General features: G+C 52.0%; 6 protein-coding genes across 6 annotated transcripts; 4 read left to right on the top strand and 2 right to left on the bottom strand.

The window, feature by feature from the left end:
- Positions 1 to 2,175: 2,175 nt before the first annotated feature.
- On the top strand, positions 2,176 to 4,211 carry CC84DRAFT_1095370 (laccase precursor; the record flags this gene model as incomplete). Its single annotated transcript, XM_018174612.1, has 4 exons — positions 2,176 to 2,598; positions 2,657 to 2,793; positions 2,842 to 3,633; positions 3,701 to 4,211. The coding sequence occupies 4 exons, from the start codon at positions 2,176 to 2,178 to the stop codon at positions 4,209 to 4,211; spliced, it is 1,863 nt and encodes a 620-aa protein (XP_018033773.1).
- Positions 4,212 to 4,972: 761 nt separating this feature from the next.
- CC84DRAFT_835783 (uncharacterized protein) lies at positions 4,973 to 5,662 on the bottom strand. The gene has a single exon (XM_018187602.1). The coding sequence runs from the start codon at positions 5,540 to 5,542 to the stop codon at positions 5,060 to 5,062; it is 483 nt and encodes a 160-aa protein (XP_018033772.1). The 5' UTR covers positions 5,543 to 5,662; the 3' UTR covers positions 4,973 to 5,059.
- A 737-nt stretch (positions 5,663 to 6,399) lies between these two features.
- CC84DRAFT_1218736 (autophagy-related protein 7) lies at positions 6,400 to 8,642 on the top strand (the record flags this gene model as incomplete). The annotated part of the gene is made up of 3 exons (XM_018183028.1): positions 6,400 to 6,708; positions 6,763 to 8,100; positions 8,148 to 8,642. 3 exons carry the CDS (start codon positions 6,400 to 6,402, stop codon positions 8,640 to 8,642), a joined length of 2,142 nt encoding a protein of 713 aa, XP_018033771.1.
- A 784-nt stretch (positions 8,643 to 9,426) lies between these two features.
- On the top strand, positions 9,427 to 15,644 carry CC84DRAFT_1197180 (WSC-domain-containing protein). Its single transcript, XM_018181508.1, has 9 exons — positions 9,427 to 9,538; positions 10,382 to 10,465; positions 10,514 to 10,770; positions 10,821 to 13,062; positions 13,102 to 13,195; positions 13,229 to 13,480; positions 13,562 to 13,848; positions 13,885 to 14,006; positions 14,040 to 15,644. Exons 1-9 carry the CDS (start codon positions 9,513 to 9,515, stop codon positions 15,416 to 15,418), a joined length of 4,743 nt encoding a protein of 1,580 aa, XP_018033770.1. The 5' UTR covers positions 9,427 to 9,512; the 3' UTR covers positions 15,419 to 15,644.
- A 3-nt stretch (positions 15,645 to 15,647) lies between these two features.
- CC84DRAFT_1260567 (uncharacterized protein) lies at positions 15,648 to 16,182 on the top strand (the record flags this gene model as incomplete). The annotated part of the gene is made up of 2 exons (XM_018184995.1): positions 15,648 to 15,722; positions 15,778 to 16,182. The coding sequence occupies 2 exons, from the start codon at positions 15,648 to 15,650 to the stop codon at positions 16,180 to 16,182; spliced, it is 480 nt and encodes a 159-aa protein (XP_018033769.1).
- A 735-nt stretch (positions 16,183 to 16,917) lies between these two features.
- On the bottom strand, positions 16,918 to 19,665 carry CC84DRAFT_1148755 (cytochrome P450). Its single transcript, XM_018176650.1, has 4 exons — positions 18,855 to 19,665; positions 18,767 to 18,801; positions 17,781 to 18,539; positions 16,918 to 17,643 (listed from the first exon to the last, which is right to left on the bottom strand). The coding sequence occupies exons 1-4, from the start codon at positions 19,231 to 19,233 to the stop codon at positions 17,086 to 17,088; spliced, it is 1,731 nt and encodes a 576-aa protein (XP_018033768.1). The 5' UTR covers positions 19,234 to 19,665; the 3' UTR covers positions 16,918 to 17,085.
- Positions 19,666 to 22,633: the final 2,968 nt, after the last annotated feature.

Here is a 22,633-nt window from a genome sequence, read left to right as displayed (position 1 = left end):
AGAACCACAGGAGTATTGTCTCGTAGATCAGGCGCTTCTCACCAAGAACGCGTAACAACTGCAGCCTCCGGTGTACTGAGGTCCTGTAAGCTTTGTGGCTTGTATCGGCCCAACGCATTCGGGGCGGAGCTACCCTTCCCCGGCCCAAACCTCGTGGGCTGGCAGGGATGCATTCCATGTGGCTTCTTTGCGGTACCAGATGTCACTTTCTCGAACGCACTCGACTCGATTCCTCATTCCTTTTTTCCCCTCTCTCGTAAGGCCCTAAGACGCTTCGAGATCCACCCCTGTCAGTGAGCCGAGATCCCAGCTCCCATGATAGCGGATGCGAACGGGCATCAAGATCGATGGAAGTGCTGATTAGGTCTGTATCATTTATACTGTTTGATGGCGCATAACACCGCAGAAAACTGGCTGTAACTTGCATCAACTCCTCAAGGTTCTAACTGAAACCTGGGTTTTGGTACGCCCACGTCCTCGTATACGCACAGACAAACCCGTAGGATGTAGCCTGGATCGTATTCACCGCCATCCTGGTTTGCCTCGTCTTAGGTGGGTCAAAGGAGTGTTGCAGTTGCCTATAGCAAACTTTATTATAGGCGAACGGCGATTCCCATGCACCGGCAACAGGCCAATATGCGAAAGGTCCCCCCATAAGTGGGAGTGCATGCACGTGGCAACTCGTTTTCGCAACATCTCGCGCTGAGAGTGGCCCCACCGTATTACCCACCAGAGATAAATCTTCAGCCCTAGGGCAAGCTTGCTGATGTTTCTATGCCCGCAGAAATCCTCCAAGAATTGAAATACACAAGCGAACAATCAGCTCTACTTCGACAAGGTGGTAAGCTGCGCCGCGTTGCTCTCGTAATTTTACATGGCTAAGGGTACAGAGCGCATTCTGATGCAGGGCAAAAATGCATACTGAGGCCTACCACCTGAAATTGGTACAGATCATTTTGCAGTGAGCATCAAGGGCCAACCCAAATCGCTGATGAAGTAATAATTCAACGTGAAGGCTTTCACCGTTCGAAACCTATCGATTGAGCGTGTTACGAGTTGACTGGATCGTTTCAAGTGCCTCTCATTCTAAACTCGACGTGATGTCAGCAATTGCCTTGAGACCGCTCGTGCTAAAAGTTCCGAACTATCAGCTGGACTGTAGATGAACGTCCCGCGCATCACCATCCTAAACGCCGAGTGCTAACAAAGCGACACGTTACTAGTTCGAATATGCAGTTGAATAGCGTGCAGCACATCGCTCGATATAAATTCCCTCTTCGGTGATACTCGGGACTCGCGATACCGAAGACGTGGTATTCAGCTAATACAATCCTATTCGTACCGCCCAGAGGCTTATTGTGGGTGCCTTTCGCTAGATTTTATCGGTCTGAATGGCAGAAAGCTATGACTACTATGCCTCCTTCTGTGGCTCGGCTGTGGAGCTTGTTCGTAATCGGTCCCGCCCACCCTCCGTCAGAAGCTTGGGCAATGTCTCGATGCTGCAAGGTACGCTTGTCTTCGACCTGTCATCTGTGTCATTTTCTCATGTTCTTATTTTAGGAAATTATCTGCCTTGAGATAACACAGACTCAGCATCGAATGAGCGTCTAAATGTTGCTCTAAAGCGCAACAAGCTCACTATCTCAGTCCACTGAAGGAGCAGTGTCACGACTGTTGACTCACATCTGCGCTGAAGAAGCATGCCAACCAGTCAAAGTCAAATCCCGCCCTTCTTCATGATGTCCTAGGATTCATGGGCAATGCTCACCGCAGCAGGAATTACATTCAATAGCGTGAGCATGGGCGACTACTGCAAGCCCTCTCCGGTGAATGCTACCTTGTGGTCCCCACGACGGCCTCGAGACCCCCACAGCCTATGAACGAGTCGTCTCTAGGGCCTGCTGCTCGTGTACGCAGGGGCACCACCAGCTAAGACCCTTCACTTGCCAGGATCACGGCGGGACGACTCTATACGGACCAGGAACCAGAGTAGCATTTTGCAACTGCCGAAGTGAGCTTATGAGGTTAGTGACTATCGTTCACAACGAATATAAAAGAACTCTCGACTACCTCCTTACAAACTAGAGCGGCCTTCCAGTCTCATCTGAAGCCTATTTAGCCTTCTCGGACACCACCCGCTACCGTTCTTACTATCAGCATCTTTACTGGCCTACCATGAAGTTTGTAACTATTGGGGCTGCCCTTTTGGGGCTTTCCCTCTCCGCAAACGCCTCCCCGATCCAAGCTGAGCGCATGGATGCTCCTCATGCTCTCACTAAGAAGCAAAGTTGTACCAACGGTCCTACCAGTCGAAACTGCTGGCTTCCTGGCTTCGATTCTAACACCGACATGTACAATTCGTGGCCTAATACAGGACGTGTGGTCAAGTACGACCTCGCTGTCACCAACACCACCTGTAACCCTGACGGCAGTCGAGAGCGTGTGTGCCTGCTTATCGATAACTCGATGCCCGGCCCGACCATCATTGGGAATTGGGGGGACACCTTCGAGATCACCATACGCAACAAGATGCAACACAACGGTACCTCTTTCCACTGGCATGGCCTCCGTCAGTTGCACTCGAACACGGAAGATGGCGTAAGTTCTTAGTTCCAGATCATCGACCAGGAGAACGAAACTAATAGGTATTAAATAGGTGAATGGAGTCACGGAGTGCGCTCTAGCACCTGGGGATACCAAAACTTATCGTTTCCGTGCCACGGAATACGGCACGAGTTGGTACCACTCTCACTTCAGTGCTCAGTATGGCGACGGTACTCTGGGAACAATCATGTAATTATATCAACTAGCCCCACGGAATCTTTACTAACATACCGAAAGTATCAATGGCCCGGCCACGGCCAATTATGATGTTGATCTCGGCACGTACACTGTACAAGATTGGTACAACATCACAGCTTATCATGCTTCTTCCATAGCTTTGATGACTGGAAGGGGACCCGCTGGAACCAACATTCTCGTCAACGGCACCAACAAGAAGACCGAAGGCTCAGTGACTACTGGGAAGTACAACAAAGTGAAGATCCAGACTGGCAAGAAATATCGCCTTCGTCTTGTCAACCCGTCCATCGACGCTGCTATTCGCGTTTCCCTTGACGGTCATCCTTTCACCGTTATTGCGAATGACTTCGTGCCTATCGTACCTTACAACACAAACTGGGTTCTCGTTGGCATTGGGCAACGGTACGACGTCATTTTCACCGCCAACCAAACAGCCGGTAATTATTGGTTCCGTGCGGAAGCTCACGCACCATGTATAAGCTTCAACGCCGGGGTTGGTCGATCTATTTTCACTTACGACGGCGTGGCTGTCGCGGACCCTAACTCAGCGGCACTCAGCGGTGCTCCCACTACATGCGAAGATCCTAAGACAGTGCCAAAGATCGCGAAAAACGTTCCCAAGGATACCTTCGCCAATCAAGCCCAGCAACTGCCCGTTTCCTTCGATAACCGCACTGTCGCTACCAACAACCAGTCCATCGTGCTCTGGACCGTCAACGGAACGAGCATGATCATTGATCCTGCCGAGCCCACACTCGAATACATGGCTAAGGGCCAAAGCAACTACCCGAAGAACTACAACCTGATCAATATCTCGGACAGTGCTGCCTGGTAAGCAATCCCCCACATTCGCCCAAACCCCTCGACTTTTGACTGTTTCACTGACCATGTGCCCCAGGACGTACTGGATCATCCAACAAGCGGCTAATAATCCAGCTGGAGTTCTGGCCCACCCCATCCATCTCCATGGACACGATGCGTATGTCCTTGGAACAGGCTCTGGCCAGTTCAACATTGATACCCACCTGAGCTCCCTGACCTTCACCAACCCGACCCGTCGTGACGTTTACCACCTGCCAGCCAACGGCTGGCTCGTCATCGCTTACCCAACTGACAATCCCGGAGCTTGGTTGATGCACTGTCACATTGCCTTCCATGTTGCGATGGGTCTCAGTGTCCAATTTGTTGAGCGCCAGAGTGAGATCAATTTGCCCGCTCAAAACAGTGAATGGTTCAACACCTGCAACAACTACGGTAAGCCGTCTGCCATTCTCTATGATAGTAACAAACTGATAAACTTTACAGAAAACTACATCCGTAACAAACCCATCTACCCACAAGACGACTCTGGCTTGAGGAAGCGCTGGCCCCCGCTCGAATGGCCCAGCTCTCCGGCACAGATCTGGTAGACGGCTATCTACAGCCGTTCCTTCATCGGCCCGATACTTGATTCGCGGTTGCTACGGTGAAGGCTTCCCTAGTCTGTCCCTAACTCCAGCGTGTTCCCGCGGAGTTCAGGCATAGCTTTCTTGTTTATGTCTTGGAGGGGATTGTGGCTGTCAGGATAGACGGGATTGATGACGTGTCACTCGCTCTACTTCGCTTCGGATGTTGATAGTTTTGCGTGCCCCCTTCTTCCATTACCCTATCTGTTACCTCCTCACGACACATGTAAATACGAACTCGTTTCCTATCGTCGCTAAATCTAGTTCCGTTAAGCTACGCTAAGCTGAGTTCCGTATATACATCCTTATAGCTTAGTACTGATTATTCCAATACATGAATGCCACCTAAGTGTGCATGCCAAGGCTGTCAATGCATCCTTTGTCGTTCCCGAAGATCGCCAACCATATACACGAACCACTAGGCCACAAATAATAATGATGTGAAGTCGCGGCGTTGTGGTTATCGAGGCCCGCGTTCTCACGACCGATCGCGGACCCCGAAATACGAAGGCCGACCAATTGTCAAGTGTGCCTGAGATCTTGGAAGTGCTTTGAGAAGTGCCGGCAGTGAGGCGTCTGCATACCCCGGACAGGTACGCCCGCCACCACCGATCAGCAGTGTACGTGCAGTATGGCATGCAAGTCAGTACTGGATGCCGTGTCGAGTTTGCGATGCTGTAAATAACCGGCTGGGCCGAGGCTGGCTGTGGTAATACGAGCCGCCGTTGTTGGTGGCCATGAAACTGCAGAGCGCACAAATGGGCATGGCTCAGAAACGATATCTGGTACTTTGAGCCGGGTACCTCGTTAAGTCATGCAACGGCACTATGAAGCTGATGCTGCGGGCGACGAAGGCTGTGTAGCACGAGCTTAGACGTGAGCGACTCCTTAGGCGAGCTGCTATGATCACCAGACCGATGCGCTGATGTACAGACGCACAGCCTGTGACGGCTGAAGCCAGACGTTTGGGTCGAGGTCCCGATTACGCCACCCTGGCATGCAGCCGCGGAGGTTGGCACATCTGCGGCCCGTTCATCATCAGTGACAAGACCAAGATCAAGGCTCCCTCGGTACCAGGTGAGACCCACACCTACTGGCCCTATAATCCTTTGACCAGGTCCAGCTATTGATGAAGGTACCGCGTGCAGCTGAGTATCCAGGTGTGTGGCGCGACGTGAGATTAGTGCAGAGCTCCCGCAATCTCCGTTCGGGCTTACTAGCTTGACGTCGGTGAGAAGTAGTCGACTGCAGCAGGATAGAGTCCTGAGACGGAAGTAAGGTGGAAAATGTCCCATGCTACATGGAGCAGAGAATCATCCTGGGTTGTTGCATCGCAGCATGCCTCTCGACCATTGCCGGCAAGGCTTCGATCTTGGCTTGTTGATAGTCGGTCGAGATCCTGACTCTTGATGAGAAGAAAGAAGGCTCTCACTACTGGGATGAGTTTGTCTCTTTTCGCTGATGCCTTGATCGGGCTGACTTTCAGCTTCTTCTTTGTCTTCGAGGCAGGATCGCTACGGTCGCCCTTGTGTGCCCTAACAGTGTGTCCTCAATCCAGAAGAATGCCGGCTCGCTTGTGATGAGGAAGTTTGAAAAGCCATGCTGTAACTTGTTTGGCGCGCCGGGCAGCCTCGGATCAAAACGTCATAGCTGGCGTGAAATCTGGTCAGCGTGTTCCCACCGTTCGGAGTTAGTTGGTACGGGACAAGAGCAGAATGTGAAGCAAGCACTGTCTGGGGAAACAAAGTCCCACGGCTGCTCGCGGGTTGCATTCCAGCAAGACTGTACGGGTGTTTCGATGTGACGACGTGAAAGGCGAAAGTGATTCCTGGGTCGCTAGCTCGACTCAGCAGGCACGCGTGAAGTGGTGGTGGTGCGAGTGACTGCCCCGCCGCCTAATGAGGATAGTGCGGGGCATTGGGGGAAGGCGCGCCGGTGCTGGAGCTCACGCACCGGTCGGCGCTGCCTGACGACAGCTTTGAGACATTCACTCGAGCTGCCTGATCGCCGCACGTGCACTCGAGCTCGTCGTTCTTGTGACTCCTGGCGACGCTCGGTAATACAGTCGCTCGCCGCCGCCTACATATCCATCAAGCGCCCGGTCGGACTGCATACACCCTTTGCCCCTCCAACTGCCCGCGACTCGCCCATGATGGCTGCCCTCAAATTCGCGCCCTGGCAGAGCGATGTCGACGTGCAATTCTATGCTGCTCTCGCGCACATCAAGATCAACCATGACAAGCTTGACGACTCGGCACGCAAAGTGCTCGGCCTGTACGAGGTGCGGGCAAACGACGCGCCAGGCCGCTCCAACCGCATCCAGATACATCCAAACGCGCTGACTTCGGACGATACACCACCCAACTACTGTCGCGCCGAGGGCATCATTAAGAATTGCAATACTATCGAAGACTACAAGAACCTTGATAGAACCCAGGTCTTGGAGCGCTGCGCCAAAACGGTAAGCTGCATGCGCCGGGAGCCTACATGTCGAGTGTCGGCTGACCTGCCGTAGATATGGGAAGCAATCCATGATGGCTCTGTATACGAGTGTCCTTCGCTCCTTGCCGCGTTCACTCTGATCACCTTCGCGAACCTGAAAAAGTACAAGTTCACGTACCACTTTGGCTTCCCAGCTATACAATCAGACCCTCCATGGAAGCAGGTTGGAGACCTACAAAGGCTAAGCTCGCGAGAGACGGTTCAGCTGGTCGATGCTGTTCAAACTTGGAAATACCGCTCCGATGCACGCCAGCGCGGCTTCTTTCTCGCAAAGAAGGTCCGCTCAAGTCCACCCGACGACGATCCTGAAGGTCCGCCACCAACTCCTATCGACGATTTAGGTTATCGGTGGGTGATTGGAAGCTTGTCATCCTACGAGAAGGATTTCTTCGAAGGGGTAGACAAAGAAGACCGATTTGTTTGCTTTGCCGACCCCTCAACCTACGAGGAGAACCCCAGCTGGATACTGCGGAACCTGCTAGTCCTGATACGTTATCGGTGGAAACTCAACCAGGCCCAAGTGTTGTGCTATCGGGATACTCACATTCGACGAGACGAGGCCCGCTCTCTCATATTGCAGCTTGAATCACCGGCTATTGAACCAGACGTATCGACAGAGGAAGCTACCACACGCGTGCCAAAGCTACCCAAAGTGACTGGCTGGGAAAGGAACGAGTACAATAAGCTCACGTCGCGCATCGTTGACCTCTCGGAGTACATGGACGAGCGGAGACTTGCCGATCAAGCAGTAGATCTAAATCTCAAGCTGATCAAGTGGCGAATAGCTCCCACAATCGATCTGGACGTCATCAAGAATTGCAAATGTCTTCTGCTTGGCGCTGGTACGCTAGGTTCATATGTTTCGCGGATATTAATGGGTTGGGGAGTGCGAAAAATCACATTCATCGACAATGCTACTGTAAGCTTTTCAAATCCAGTGCGGCAGCCGCTGTTCGATTTCAAAGACTGCCTCCAGGGTGGCGCGAAGAAAGCCGAACGAGCAGCGGAAGCACTGGAAGAGATCTATCCTGGCGTTGACGCGAAAGGCTACGTGATGGAAGTGCCAATGGCAGGCCACCCTATCACGGACGAAACTCAAACGAAGTCAAATTTTGACCAGCTGGAGCAACTCATGGACGAACACGACGCCGTTTTCCTTCTAATGGATACACGGGAGAGTAGATGGCTGCCTACTGTGATGGGTAAAGCCAAAGGCAAGATCGTCTTGAATGCGGCCTTGGGTTTTGACACTTTTGTGGTAATGCGACATGGGCTCAAGACCACTGAGGACGCTGAAGGCGAGGAAGAGCTTGGCTGTTACTTCTGCAACGATGTTGTAGCACCAGCAGACGTAAGTACAGGTCACCACAGTTCGATATGTTCAACTGACGATGCTAGTCTCTAAGCAATGCTACATTGGATCAGCAATGCACGGTGACACGTCCCGGCGTCGCACCTTTGGCATCAAGCTTGCTGGTTGAACTCCTGGTCAGCGTATTGCAACACCCATCCAAAGCTCGCGCACCGGTTGACCCCTCCAACAATCCCTCGGTACAGCCACTCTCATCTTCGCATCCCTCATTACCAGCGCCTTTCGTTCATCCACTTGGTGTTGTCCCTCATACAATACGCGGTACCCTTTACGATTTCCACAACAGGCAGGTCACTGGCAAACCGTACGATAGCTGCTCAGCATGTAGCGACAAAGTGCTCGAACTGTACCAGAAAGACCCCTGGAACTTCGTGCAAAAGGCGCTGAACGAGAAGGGCTGGGTTGAAGAGATGTCGGGACTTGCTGAGGTGCAGAGAAAGGCTGATGAGGCTGCCGCCGAGGTCGACTGGGATGAAGAGGGGGGGGAGTTTGGGGAGGAGGGAGAGGGCGAGCTGATTTAGGATTTGGCTCACGACGGCCGACCAGAAGCTGAAGACTTGGACTTTTGGGATTACTTTCTGGGTGATATCCTTTTGGTCGGACCATGCTTGGTCCTGGGTTATCTCATGGTTGATTATTGGTTCTTGTGAGCGGTTCAGCGTTCAGGCGCCCAGGTGTTCGAGAAGGGGGACGCTTGAAAGCGGTTATTTCTTGTGGAGTTTTAGTCTCCATTCGTCCATGCTTATGAATGTCCTTAATATTCATTATTCACGGTGGCTGACACAATGAATGAGAGTCTGTGCGCACCTCGTTCTGTGTTAACGTATACGTCTTTACGCTTGTAAACTAAATGTATGATAGGTCAGCGCGAGTGTTCACAGTAGGGCCCGCAGGACTCCCATTTTTTCTTCGGCCAGTATGATTACTCATTATCGTCGAAATACCAATCTCTCTAGTGGCACACTCGACTCAAGCGCTATTCTGGACCAAGGAACCATGAGGGGCTGACAACTCTCAGGTGCCGCTTGACAGACAAGCGTCCCAGTGTCTGAGCCTCATTCCCAGCTCGCTGCACGTCGCACTGACATAGCCAAGTGGCACTAGTGAGACTGTCTGTTGCCTGCAAGCACTAGTGTCGAAACTTAAACTGTAATCCCACCACCTGCCGGTGCGTCCTGGTTGCCTTTGCTTCTGCAACATGACCTCTTGTCGAATCGTTTCGAGCAGGAATCTTCATGTGCGAGGCACGCACTGCCGAAGGCACTTCGCTAATGTTCCTGCGTCTAGCACCGTACATAAAGCATGCTGCACGAAGACCCACTTAAGCTGCATACGTCGTTTTCTTCAACAGTTATGACCAGGTTTGGTTCCATGGACAATTTCCCGCGGGAATGGCTTTCCATTTAAAACCCATCTCGCATCGATGGCACCCGGCATTGTTCAGTGAGGATATCTAAACACCACTTGTTGGAAATAGCAGATCTTGCATGTCAGTCCTTACTGAGCAGGAATGCAAAGCCACAGTAAAGCCTTTGCGTGATTTTGGGGAAGAAAAAGTCAGTGTGAAGAATACTTCTCGACGTAGGATTCTGGCCACCCGCCTTTTGATATGGCTTCACTTGCCGCCTGGGGAGACTCCTGCACCATAGCCTACCGCGCATCGGAGCGTCATTGGTGCCCACTCACTCGTCTTCTTGCCTGACATGCCTCTCGGGTGTAGAATTAGCATGAGTAACCTTCCATATATGCCCCATTTCGTGTGCCGCTGATAAAGAATGGTTGAGTGTTGGGTGATATGTCAGGGGCAACCATATTCGCCGGGTTACGTATCAACACGGTTGACCCGTCAGTCAGCAACTGCCCCGCATATCCTCCGCAGCGACATGCATGCTGGCGTCTCCAGATCGTAATCAGGTTCTATCAAGCTGGCTGGCTGATCAAAAAGCCATTATGTTGTTGGTGGGTTCTTGAGATCGCTGACTTACCTAGAAGGATTTTGCCTGCTTAGTGCGCCCCTCCCCATCGACATCTTCTTGCCTCTTCCGAGACGAAACGGGGTTTGCAACACAGAGTGATCCAAATCGTACGAAACTCTGGGTTTTCTTGTCTCCACATCTCTCGAGCAACGACCTTTCACGTCTCGTCTGCTTCCTTCTGCTGCGCTGCTATAGATTCTCATCGCAGCGTGCAAGTTACCTATCATGGGTCTACTTACGATGCCCTCGACCATTGGTTGGTCGCTTCTTATCAATTATTTAAGGATTTCTATTCCGCCGACATATGCATTGGGGGCCACAGATACGATAACATGGGGAGGTGACAATAGTCGTACAAGCTATCAGAAGTAAGTTATCGCAGCGCGGTTATGGCCGCAAGCTCACATTGAATACAGCAACCACAACATGAACCCAAGTGAAGTTGCAAGCTCAGGGTTCGATCAGATTTTCAGAACAACCCTACCGGGAAACTTTCAGGGTCTTGCAAATGAACAGATCTTCGCGGCGCCACTAGTCTACACAGGGAACGATGGGATTCAATACATCTATGTCGCAACGACGCAGAACAATCTGTACAAATTGGATGCAAAAACGGGGGTCATAGTTGCAAGTCGGAACCTTCATGTACCGTTCCTGCAGGTTGAACTAGAAAGTAGGTTGACTTACCTCCAACTCCGATATCGAGCTCTAACATACTGAAAGGCTGTGTTGATATTAAACCCCTCATTGGCATCACATCCACAGGGACAATCGACCCATCTACTAATATTTGGTACGTCACGTCAAAGACATACGCGGAGCGATTTCAAAACGGTAATTTCTCCGTCTCAAATCCGCCGGGGCGTCTGAACGGCAGGTACTGGCAACACGCTGTTCATACAGAAGAGCTATCGGAGGTTACGGGATGGCCGATACCGCTCGATGGCACTGTCTTCCGGAACAACCCAAACCGGATGTTCCTCGGTGGAAACCAACATTCCCGAACCGGGGCTATCATCGTCGGCGACTACCTCTACACAGGATATGCATCCCATTGTATTCAGTATAACTACACTGGAGCGATTATAGGCTTCAACAAGAAAACCGGAAAGATAGTAGAAGCGTTTGCTACGGAAGGTGGCCCAGAGCCAAATATTGTCAAAGGAGGCGGTATATGGATGTCCGGTGGCGGTCTGTCATACGACGGCAGAGGAAGCATGTACTTTGCCACGGGCAACGGTTACGCATCTCAGCTCAAAGCAAGTGGGAACGCTGTCCCCGGTCGTAGTCCACCTTCCTCTTTGGAAGAAGCAGCGGTCAACGCCAAGATCAACGACGATGGGACTCTTACCATCATTGATTTCTTCATGCCTTATGAGAAAGTTGCACTCGACGGGGCAGATCGAGACCTAGGGACAACCCCTCTTGTCTTGTTACCGTCGACTACTTTCAACTGTCCAAATCACCGCCGTATTGGCGTCGTGACAGGAAAGAGTGGCAAAACTTACTTCTTGAATCTGGACGACCTCGGTGGATATCAGCAAGGACCTAACAACGGTGATAACGTGATCCAGGTCTATCAGAATGAGAATTCAGTTTACGCAGGAGCTGGAATGATACCTCTTGGTGGTGGTTACGTATACGTTCCGGTCACGCAATTCAAGACACACGTATTCAAGTTCTCGTGCGATGAACTCGGTAACGCAACTTTCTCACTCGTCTCGGACACTCCAGACCTCAATGCTTACATCCTGGGGACTGGCGCCGCAACGGTTACCACAATGAATGACCAAGATGGAACAGGCCTACTCTGGATTTCGGATGTACAAGGATACGGGCTGCGAATATATGATCCCATACCTCCTGCAAATGGGGGCCCGTTGACGAGCTTGAGGAATTTCAGCATTCCTGGCGTAACCAAATTCTCCCATCCTGTCTTCGGAGATGGTCGAGTCTACATCTCTACCAACCAGGGTTATCTCTATGGATTTGGATCACCGGTAAAGAGCGTCTTGAACTGTTCATCTCCTTACAACTTCGGCGCCATTCCCATCAACACTGTCACGCAGCCCGCGACTATTACCTGCACTGCTCTCAATAGAACAACAGTGCAGAGTATCAGCTTGCTGGACTCGATCAACTTTCATGTAGAAAATGTTCCGGCACTGCCGCTCAACCTGTCAACTAGCCAGAATTTCTCTTTTAGCGTAGCGTCCAGCCCAGCTAACGTGGGCACGTTATTGAAAGATGTCACTATTAACGTACAGAACGCGTTCCCGGGATATTCCTCAACCTCTCTTGTCACGTTGCGAGCTACAGGACGCTCCGCTGCTCCCTTACTGGCCATTTCTCCCCGCTCGATCTCGTTCAACGTCATTGCGAATCAACTCCCGTCACAGCAGCCCACTTTGCTGTGGAATCTTGGAGACTCTTCATTGAGTTTCGCGAATTTCAGCTTCTCTTTGGTATCACCGAATGGGCCCTGGATCCAGCCTAATACTACCTCATCTGGTCAGTTGCAGGTAGGTGACTTTACCTTCAGCGTGCTACCTGTCACGATGGCGCCTGGTACATCTGCAGTACTCACCGTCACGTATGCCCCGCACACCCCAGGGAACGACACTGTATTCCTAACGGGTTTTACAAACGGAGGCTCTGCTAGTTTCACCGCTTCAGGTTTCGCGGGGACGCAGCCTAAAGCCATTGTGGAGTTCCAAACTCCCGACGGGTCAGGATGGGTGCCATTTACCAATTCGACGCCCTTCGATTTTGGTACAGTGTATGAAGGTCAGACCAAAAATCTGCTCTTCCGGCTTACAAATGGCGGTGGTCCTCGTGCAGTCCCTCTGTCGGTCGCTGTCTCAAAGCCTCCGTACGGCATCCCGGATATCATCGGGAAAACGAATAACATCGACCTGGCGGAAGGTAGCATCATCTCTGCGGGCGATAGCCAAACGGCCCAAATGTTCTGTGCTGTGCCAAAATCACAGGTCAATCTTCCAAGCTACAATGGCTCAACTGTCTGGACGCTGAACACCAATGATCCAGACCAAGGGAAGCTTTTCATACAGTTCTCCTGCCAAGCTGCTACCGATCAAGTTGGAACCCTCCTTCCGAATGGCACGGCGCAGTATGGTTACACTGGCTGCTTCAAGGAAGGCAATCCCGGCCGACAACTAGCTATACAAGCTTATACAGACACTGTCAACAACACCAACACGAAATGTATCAGCACCTGCAGCTCGCTAGGCTATATATTTGCTGGCACAGAATTCTCTTCGGAATGTTGGTGCGGCATAGATATCCCGATTTCGAAAGGCGATGATGCCAACTGTAACTATGGCTGCTCCGGTGACGTTGATCAGACATGTGGAGGCAACGGTGTCCTCAAAAACACTACTTGGCTGTCCTTGTTCTCCGATTCCACAAAGTTCAATGGGAACACCACTTCGAGTCCGCTATAGCTTACGCCATCCGTTGGTCAATACGGCTTCATCGGCTGCTATGCCGAACCTTCCGGCAAGACTGTGTCTCTGAATGCAACTACTTCCAATATCATGACTGTCGAATGGTGTGCTACATGGTGCGGAAGTGCATATACCTACTTTGGGCTGGAGTACTCACAGGAGTGTACCTGCGGGAACGCATTGAACCCCAAATCCACGCTTGTTGACCCTAGTCAGTGTAATTACCCGTGCAAGGGTAGCAATAGTGAGTACTGCGGTGGTTTAAATAGGATGCAGGTCTATCAGTTTAACGCGAGTCTGCCAGCTTTGCCAACGAGTAGGATGAGCTCGGTCGTCTCGAGTACCGCATCCAGTGTCTTGCCAACATTGGTGACTACGAGCACGATGAGTTCCACCTCCACTGTTCTCGTGACCCCAAGCAGTTCGTCTGTGAGTACAGGTAGTGTTATCAATGCGACCAGCACATCCAGTGTAGTCATTACACCGAGCACTACACCAAGCTCCATCTCGAGCTTCACCTCAAGCTCAACAAGTCAGGTGGTCGTGGTATCTACAACTATCATCAATCCTACCACGTCTAGGACTACAGCTTCTGCGATTTCTGTCACGATTACCATTATCAGCTCTAATAGCACGTCTGGTTCAGTCATTTCACCCGGCTCCACATTGAGCTCTACTACTGGCTCAAGTCCCCAGGTAGTAGTGGTGCCCACAACTATCCTCAGCTCTACCGTTTCTATAGCCACCGGCTCTGCGAGCTCAACCAAAAAGAGCTCTAGTCTCTCTTCCACTTCTGCTACAACAAGCTCCAGCTTTCCATCCACCTCAGTCACAACGAGCTCTGGCTTATCATCGCCTTCTATTCTGCCTACGACATCACCAATCCCAGGATCGCCGTTGTCAGCCTACACTTATGTCGGCTGCTTCATAGACGTGCCTCAGCGATGCTTGCGCGCCCGATCCGTTGCTAACAGCTCGGTGTCACTGGACTTCTGCGCAGCATTCTGCGCTGGCTACACTTTCTTTGGTACTGAATACACGAATGAATGCTACTGTGGAGACGGTATACTTATTACTACAGATCTAGCCACAGATGGTAGGTGTGATCTTCCTTGCGCCGCCAATCACTCACAGATCTGTGGCGGTAACTGGGGTCTCAGCATTTACCAGCTTACTCCATCTTACTTTGGCAACCCATCGCCCGTCAAAGGCTTTGCTTCGATGGGCTGCTATGCTGAGAAGCCCAACGATCGAGCGTTGAGAAATGTTTATTATAGTGACATCATGACCACTGAGCTGTGTTCCGCTCGAGCCGCTGCTAATGGTTATTCATACTTCGGGTTGGAGTACGGGCGCGAGTGCTGGATGGACAACGTTCTTGATGACGCTGTCCCTGTGCCACAAGCCAAATGCGCGACCAGCTGCACGGGGAGCACGTTCCAGAATTGTGGAGGCGGCAACTTCATGCAGTTGTACGGCAACGGCTCTGTGGTAAAGATGCCATCGGGGACGTCCTCCATCGCTGCGACATCTCCTATGACCACGTCCTCATCCACGACCACGTCGCTGATGTCTACATTTGTGGCTGTCGCGACGACAAGCTCGATGTCAAGCACATTTTCAATAGTTCTTCTGCCAAGCAGTGGATTAGTGGTATCTTCCACAGGTACTCTTACCTCGACGGACTCTGTCCCATCGTCTGGTGGCCTTTCCCCGCCGTCCACGACCTCGCTTTCTTCCAGCAGCACACTGAGGTTCCCGACAACTCCTACCACATCAACTAGCAATTCGTCAGTAATCTTCTCGTCAAGAAGTGTTCCAGTACTACCAACAACCGCCATTCACGTCGACTAGTCCCTCGACCCCGTCTTCCTCGACAGTATTATCATCAAGCGGCAATACGGTGTTGCCAGCAACTCCAATCACTACGCCGACCAGTACATCGACCTCACCTATCTCAGTAACGACATCACCATCCATCTCTCCAGTGAACACGTACAGCTTTGTAGGCTGCTGGCAAGATAATGCCTGGCGAGGGCAGGGTCGCGCATTGCGAGCTCTTTCCGCACTGAAGAGTCCGAACATGACCGCAGCTCTGTGTTCAAACTACTGCTCGCAATTCGCGTACTTTGGCCTCGAAAACTCGTCCGAATGCTGGGTATGCATAATCCTCTCTTGACTCCCTTCCCACGGCAAAGCTGACGAATGAATAGTGCGGGCCATTCCTCAAGAATAGCACACAAACACCTCTTTCCGAATGCAGCTTCCTCTGCTCTGGAGATCATACGGCATCCTGTGGAGCATTCGGCCACATCTCAGTCTACCACTCCTCCGACCCGTCCAAGGTCTCCAATGATCCCGCAGTGCCCGCCTCGCCCATCGACAACTACACGTACGCTAATTGCCAGGTCGACAGCACGATGCCGCGTCTTCTCTCGAATGGTGGAGCGGCCGCCAACATGTCAGTAGAGGGCTGCTTGTTGTTGGCTGAGGCGATGCAGTATACGTATGCAGGTCTCGAATATAGCAATGAATGCTGGTTGGGCAACGCACTTGCGAACAACGGCGAACCCGAGGGCGCTCGAGAGCGACTGCAATCTCAGCTGTGTTGGAGCTAGGGGTGAGTTATGCGGTGCAGCGAATAGGATCAATCTGTGGGTGAGGAATGCCGGCACGTAAGGAATGTTCAGGGGTCTGATGGAGAGGGAAGGTGTGCTCAGAGATTGGCGTGTCTCTAATGGTTTTTAATAGATTTTATTGCGTTTGCTGTTGTGCTGGAACACGGGAGACGTTGTATTCGATGCGATGTAAGTGGTGGGGATGATTCTAATCATTTCTGATTGATACCAATGTTACGTTGTTTCATGCGCTTTGACGATCCTCCCTCCCCCGGTGCCATCAGAGTGGCTCATGGCCACGACTGGCTCTGAGCATTTAGTAAAGTTAAATGTTCCATACGAAGCAAGAAGCCATTGACTCGAACAATCGGCCGCATCCTCTCGTCATCCCAGGGTCCAAACTTTGGTACCTCGACCCTGCACATCTGAAACACCGACCCGACCGATCTACTCGCCGTCCCCACCCATCGTTCGCTCGGACGCGCGACGCTCGTTCCATCAAATAGCACCGAAGACAACCCCAACAACAGATCATTGCATGAGCATGACCTGCAGCGGGGGAGCCAGCACGGGGCAGCGGAAGCGTCGTCAGGGGGCGACCCTGCTTGGACAAGTGGAGATTATTTACACCTGCATGAGCATGGGCATGCGTGACGCGAGGGCAAATCTAAATCTGCTCGCCCTGCATAAGAGTAAAAGTTGGGTATAAAGGAGGCCATCTTGCTGTTTGGTTTGGGGGTTTTGATAGAAATTTGCACGTTCGCTGGATACCAAACCACTAAGCCAACTTCGTAAATCGACACACTCTACCCCAGGCCATGATAAGACTTCGTACAGATCTCCAGCCGCTATGATACCTGCACACGGCTATGGATGCTTTTGAACCCCGCCAGCTCCTTGTTCCTAGCGCCGCGTAACCTTGAGCCATAGGTCCTCAGGCCTCTTCATCGATATCGTCGCCCCGATATGATGCGAATCCCTTAACAAAGCCTCCACCTCCTTTCTCGCTGCCGTCTCCTCAGCGTCTCCGCCGCCCTTGATGCTCGGCGCAATCCACGCCCTCCTCAACACTGTCGCCAACGCGGCCGAGAACTCCACCTGTGCGAACTTCATACCGGGGCAGACGCGCGGCCCACTGGCCCATGGTGCAAAGCCTCGCTCCATGTGGACAAGCTTCTCGTTCTGCAATATTGAAGAGAGGGATGAGGCGGGTTGAGTTGCTGGTGCAGTTGAGGTGATCCATCGCTTGGGGTTCCATACCTTGGGACTGGGGTATGCTGAGGGCGAGGTATGCATTGCGTGGATGTTCAGGTTTACTTGGGTATTTGGCGGGATGAGAAGAACTGTTGTTGAAGAGGAGGATGCCGTGGAGTCTGGACAACTGATTGTCAGAGGTATGTTGGGCGTAGTAATGCCACGTGGAATCTGGGGCACGGGTCCAAACATTCGCAGTGTCTCGTACTGTTCGAATTAGCCAAGCGTGCGAGAGGGTTAAGCTGAGAGCGGTCAAGTAGATCTGCCAGAAGCTTGCCGTCGAGTGACCACTCTATCTGTGGGACTGATCACGGTACGTGCTAGAACAACTTGGGGAGACCTACCATCACAGCCATGACTCTTTTCAGATGCGGATAAGCTCTTTCGTACTCCGGAGTGTTCGCATCCCGAGTGACCTGATCGATCTCCTCGACCACCCATGTTTGGACCTCAGGGTGGATGGCTAGTAACGCAAAGGCATACGCGAGCGTATTTGCTACTGTGTCGTGGCCGGCGACATTAAAGATGAAAATGTTGCCTCTGATCTCATCGTCGCTCAATTTCGCCGCAGATTGCACACCGTCGGTCTTGGCTTGATCGGACGTGCGGATCAGTGTACTCATGAGATTATGCTTCAGAGATCCGCGTTCTTCGGATAGAAGCTTTCGCTCCGAAGCCATCGCCTCGTTGGTATATTGCCGAAATTCCTTCAGTGCGAGCAAGATGCCCTTCAAGCGCGGACCCAAAAGCATTGCGGTCTTGTCGAAGAAACTCTCATGCGGAGTGACGATCATAGTGGTGATGATGTTGTTCAGCAATATCATGAGAGTGTCGCGGTGCGAAAGCTTGTGCCCTGGAGCCGTAACGCGAGCACCGCTGACAAAATCGTGTTGGACGCCGAAACCAGCTGCGGTGAGGACGTGCAATGCGACGATGCGGGTATCATCAACCATCTTTGAGATCCTGCCTCCGGGTTGTGAAAGCCACTGAGCGAGCATAGCTTGAGATTGCCGGATTGACTCGTTCCAAACAAAACCGGAAACCCGTTCGTTGAAGCAGGGAGCAGTAATCTTGCGATGTCTCGACCACTCTTCCCCGTTAACCTAAGAGACAGTTGAGTAAGATGAATACGTTACTAGACGAAGGCTCGGAAAATGCCATGCTTGGACACTCCTGATTACGGAGAATGTGACCCCAGGTGCAAAGAAAGACAAAAAGTCGGCCTTTCCACGCGATCTGGCAGAGGGCCACCAAGACCGCAATTGTGCTATCATTCGACAAGACCCGAGACGATCATAGTGAGAATGCGCAGGAAGTCGGTCTTACTCACTGTGTCCACATTTTTTCCGAACATGTCCAACGTCTCTGTTCGGCCGTCAACATTGCTGGATATGACGTACCTGAACATTCAGACTCACCATATAGCTTCGGCTTGACGAATATTTTTCTCTTCGCCAGCACTTCCTCGATTGCAAATTTGTCGCTCGTATATAAGACGTTCATAGCAGGACTGACCACAATGAAATTGTCACCATATTTCTCGTGTCGTATGGAGCCGTCTTCCCAGGTCCAAGATAGATCAAGAATCCTGCACCAATCGAAATGCTGTAGTATGGGCGTGAAAAGGCGGGAGCCAGCCTGCCAGACTATGCCGTATGGGTCGAGCGGCACGATGATAATATGCAAGCCTGTTGGTTTGGCAAGCTGGTAGTTGATGTAGATGCGCCTGATCCGGCGGAGGATGGGAATGATCCCTAGTAAAAACGTGACAGTGAGTAGGCTCGTGAAGGATGCCATTTTGAGAAGATGCTGGCGGCTTCGACGCGCAGCTGGGGCTGTCGAAGACTACTCACTTGGACGGCGATAGGACCTGTTCGTGACTGAAGCTCAACCGAAAGCACGGGAGAGTGAGCAGAGCTGTGGGTTTAACGCCAGGACGTGATAGATCTATATTCGCTCCGAATGCCGTGTGAAACTTGCGTGTGCCATATATACACTGTCGCCCTAAGGTTTTCTTTGTGGTGGGGACGAGTTACACAAAGGCAGGGTTAGCATCACACAGTCACACAATGCTCACATGGGCAGATGTCGGAGCGACTGCATACTCACAGCGGCCGCGTGGTAGGTTTGCAAATTATGACCATTGCATGAGGATGCATCAAACCCAGGCGTACTCCCAGATCTGCCAGTTCCGGCGGTCACAGAACTCGTATGAGGATTATGTATTGCCCTGCCAGGTAATTAGTCGATCAAGTTCAGCTCCAGTACTATAAACCGTACGTACAGCGTTTCAATACGCGTATTAGGTAACACCAGAAGCATGCATAGCGAGTCGGCACGTGACATAACTAGGTGCCCCACGCTGTGGATGCTCGACAAAGCTGGGGCGCTTGGTGCCGCCAGCCAGAGACTGCAGCATGCAAGCGGCACATCAGACGCCATGCAGACGGAAGAGAATCTGCACATCTCTTCTTTCAGCTCGTTTCAGACTCGATCAAGGCTCTCGCAGGTCCTTTGCTTTTTCTAAACATGTTTCATGGAAGAAAGCGAGTCATGGTGCACATGCAGGATCTTGGAGTGGCCAACGCCAGTGACCCTGACAACTGAATCGTGCAGTACCCGCGACGCCTCGCTACTGTACCGGGTACATTGTGCGTTGATACTGACGCATGCAAAGTGGATCACCGGCTAACGGCGGTGCCTTAATCCACAGATTCCCACGTCATCGATCTCGAGCTACGTAGGGCTGACCATAGCGACGCGAGCCGGAGTGCATGTACTGGACAGAAGACCGCCACAAACTGGACCGGACAGTATCGATGCAACACCGTTGAGGGCGCCAAAAACCTTGGAGAAGAGACGGCGATCCCCTGATTAAGCACGATAGACCCGAGCAATCATGGCTCGGGGAGCAAGAGCTGCTTCTAGCGCTGATGACGTGAAACAAGTTCTCTCCGATGAGGACTATTTGACGGTTCGGGAACCATGGTTGAGCAAGCTGTAAGCGGAGCATACACCCCACACTGTGGACCCTTAATCCCATTTCGCCAACATATGAGGTTGAAGTATGAAGGGCTGTACGAGGATTGTCAAGAGACTTTCCGTTTTCACGACGAGGTGGAAGGTGGATTTGAGTAGCGGATCTAGTCGAGTAGTGCACGCGCGAGCTGGAATCTTCGCTAAGCCTCGGCCAAACGGTGCCTGCCGGCGCGTAACAGTGCTATAGTAGCCAAGGTGGGGCTTTGTGCGGTTGAGCCCAACCGTGGAAAGCGAAACGGACGTGGGGACATTTCACTGTGACATCGAGATCGGAACGCAGTCCGACCAGCAGGCCACCCTGTGAAGACAGATATTGATGGTCCGAGCATCGAGGCTTTCGATGGACGAACGGCGCGGCGGAATTGAGTAAGACGATAGCATAGGCCGCGACTGTTTAGGAAACCAAGAACCCAATATCGAACTCGGTTCACTCGGAGCGCCGATTGCTGCAATTGTTGAGCTTGATCGCGCCGGGGAGCAGGAAGGAGCATCCTTGGAAAAAGTAGCTGATTACCTATATAGTGCAATAGCGCTTAGGAAATGTCGCACCCTCCTGTCTGGGCATAGTTGAATATCAGCCTTCATGGCAGAAGTCAACGAGATGTTCAATTTGGTGGAATACGCGAGCAAAGCTTGGGTGTGGCGGCTGGAGGCTTCCCGTGGTTGCATGTCGGATCGATGTACCAGCGATCTGGGCTTTGTGCTCTGATGCTCCCAGGCAAAAGAAGGTTTACAGGCAAAATGCAGACATGGTGCATCCTGACCAACGTTCAATACTCCGCCGGAGCAATCCTTAGAACGCGTGTTCACGGAGCAACCGCCAGTATAGGGCATTGCAGACAAGGTGGTATATTGGTGGCATGGCTTGGAAAAAGCATGCTATGACATTGTTGTTGCAAGCTGTCGACGTACGCATGCTTCACGCTATGTTGATGGACTGCAGTGGACCCTTAAGTAACGGCCACATGTTCATGTGATGCATGTATGTCGTGCTCATGCGGGGCGCAGAGCCGCTTAAGGCTTCTGCTCTGCAAGCTGGCAAAAGGCAGTCGTGACATTGAATAAGGAGGTCGTAGGCAGGGCACAGAAGCTCGCACCGCACATCACGATAGACATATTTACTGCAATATGTGATCGAGGGGTGGTGTGTCCCGAGCCTTTCACGGCTATGGTGCCAGAATTTGCAAGTTGAAAGGGGGTGCGTGTATGTGGCACGAATGTGTGCGCGCTTCTGTTTCAAGCCCTTCTTTGCTGGGAATGCTATACACAGTACATATTGATTGATCCCTGTCACGCCAACAAAGCGAACTGTCAATCGTTGGTATAGAATAGCGGTGTAGGCATATGTTAGCGATGGTGTTGAGGGGTCATCGGCAAAATGGGAGCAAGCCTTCCAGCAAGGATGCTCCATCACATGGAAGGTCTCTTTCAACCTCTCTAAGTCTCATGGAGACACGCTTGGACCCGTACAGGACGCTAGATAACTGAGTGAGCGCGTTGGTGGCACAAGAGATGATGAGACGAGAGCACCATCATTGGGAGAGGGCGGTCCAGTGAGCAGTTCAAACTAACGGCCAATGGCGGGATGATCTCGAATCCTTGTCCTACGCGCTGCAAGGAGTGGCCCGTATTGCCAACACCAGCGGTGGCTTGTCACGGCCCCGATAATGGCCCCGCCTGCACTCGACGTGGCTGCCTTTGATTGGTAGAAGTCGGTATCTTGTCGATCCGTTCCCCGTGCCGCATCCCCATCGAGTATCAAAATCAAACAGCGTGATTGAGAAGTAAAAGGTCCGACGCCGTACTGATGTTGACGCTGCTGCGCCGCAATGTGTTGCGAGAGGACAGAAGTCGTGTGCATTCTAGGTCATACAAGGATGGATGGATGGGAGGCAGCTCAGAGGAGGGGTACAGTCTTAGTGCGGAGAGCTCCCACAACAGGGATAATGCTCCATCACACGCATGTTCCAGCTGCACTCACCCGCCGTGCATATGGCCAATAACGATCCTTGCTACGTCTGAGCGTCAGCCCGTATTGCGGGATGGCCTCACAGCTGCAGGAACATACACAGGCAGATTGCAGATGGTCGCAGTGGGGAGGCTCGACGTTGAAGTTTCTGGAACATAGATGTACAGTTGAGATGTGCAATAATGATGA

Source organism: Paraphaeosphaeria sporulosa (genome assembly GCF_001642045.1).
Source record: "Paraphaeosphaeria sporulosa strain AP3s5-JAC2a unplaced genomic scaffold CC84scaffold_7, whole genome shotgun sequence".
NCBI lineage: Eukaryota > Fungi > Ascomycota > Dothideomycetes > Pleosporales > Didymosphaeriaceae > Paraphaeosphaeria > Paraphaeosphaeria sporulosa.
Note: the sequence above shows the minus strand (reverse complement) of the source record. Positions and strands in the feature narration are given on the sequence as shown.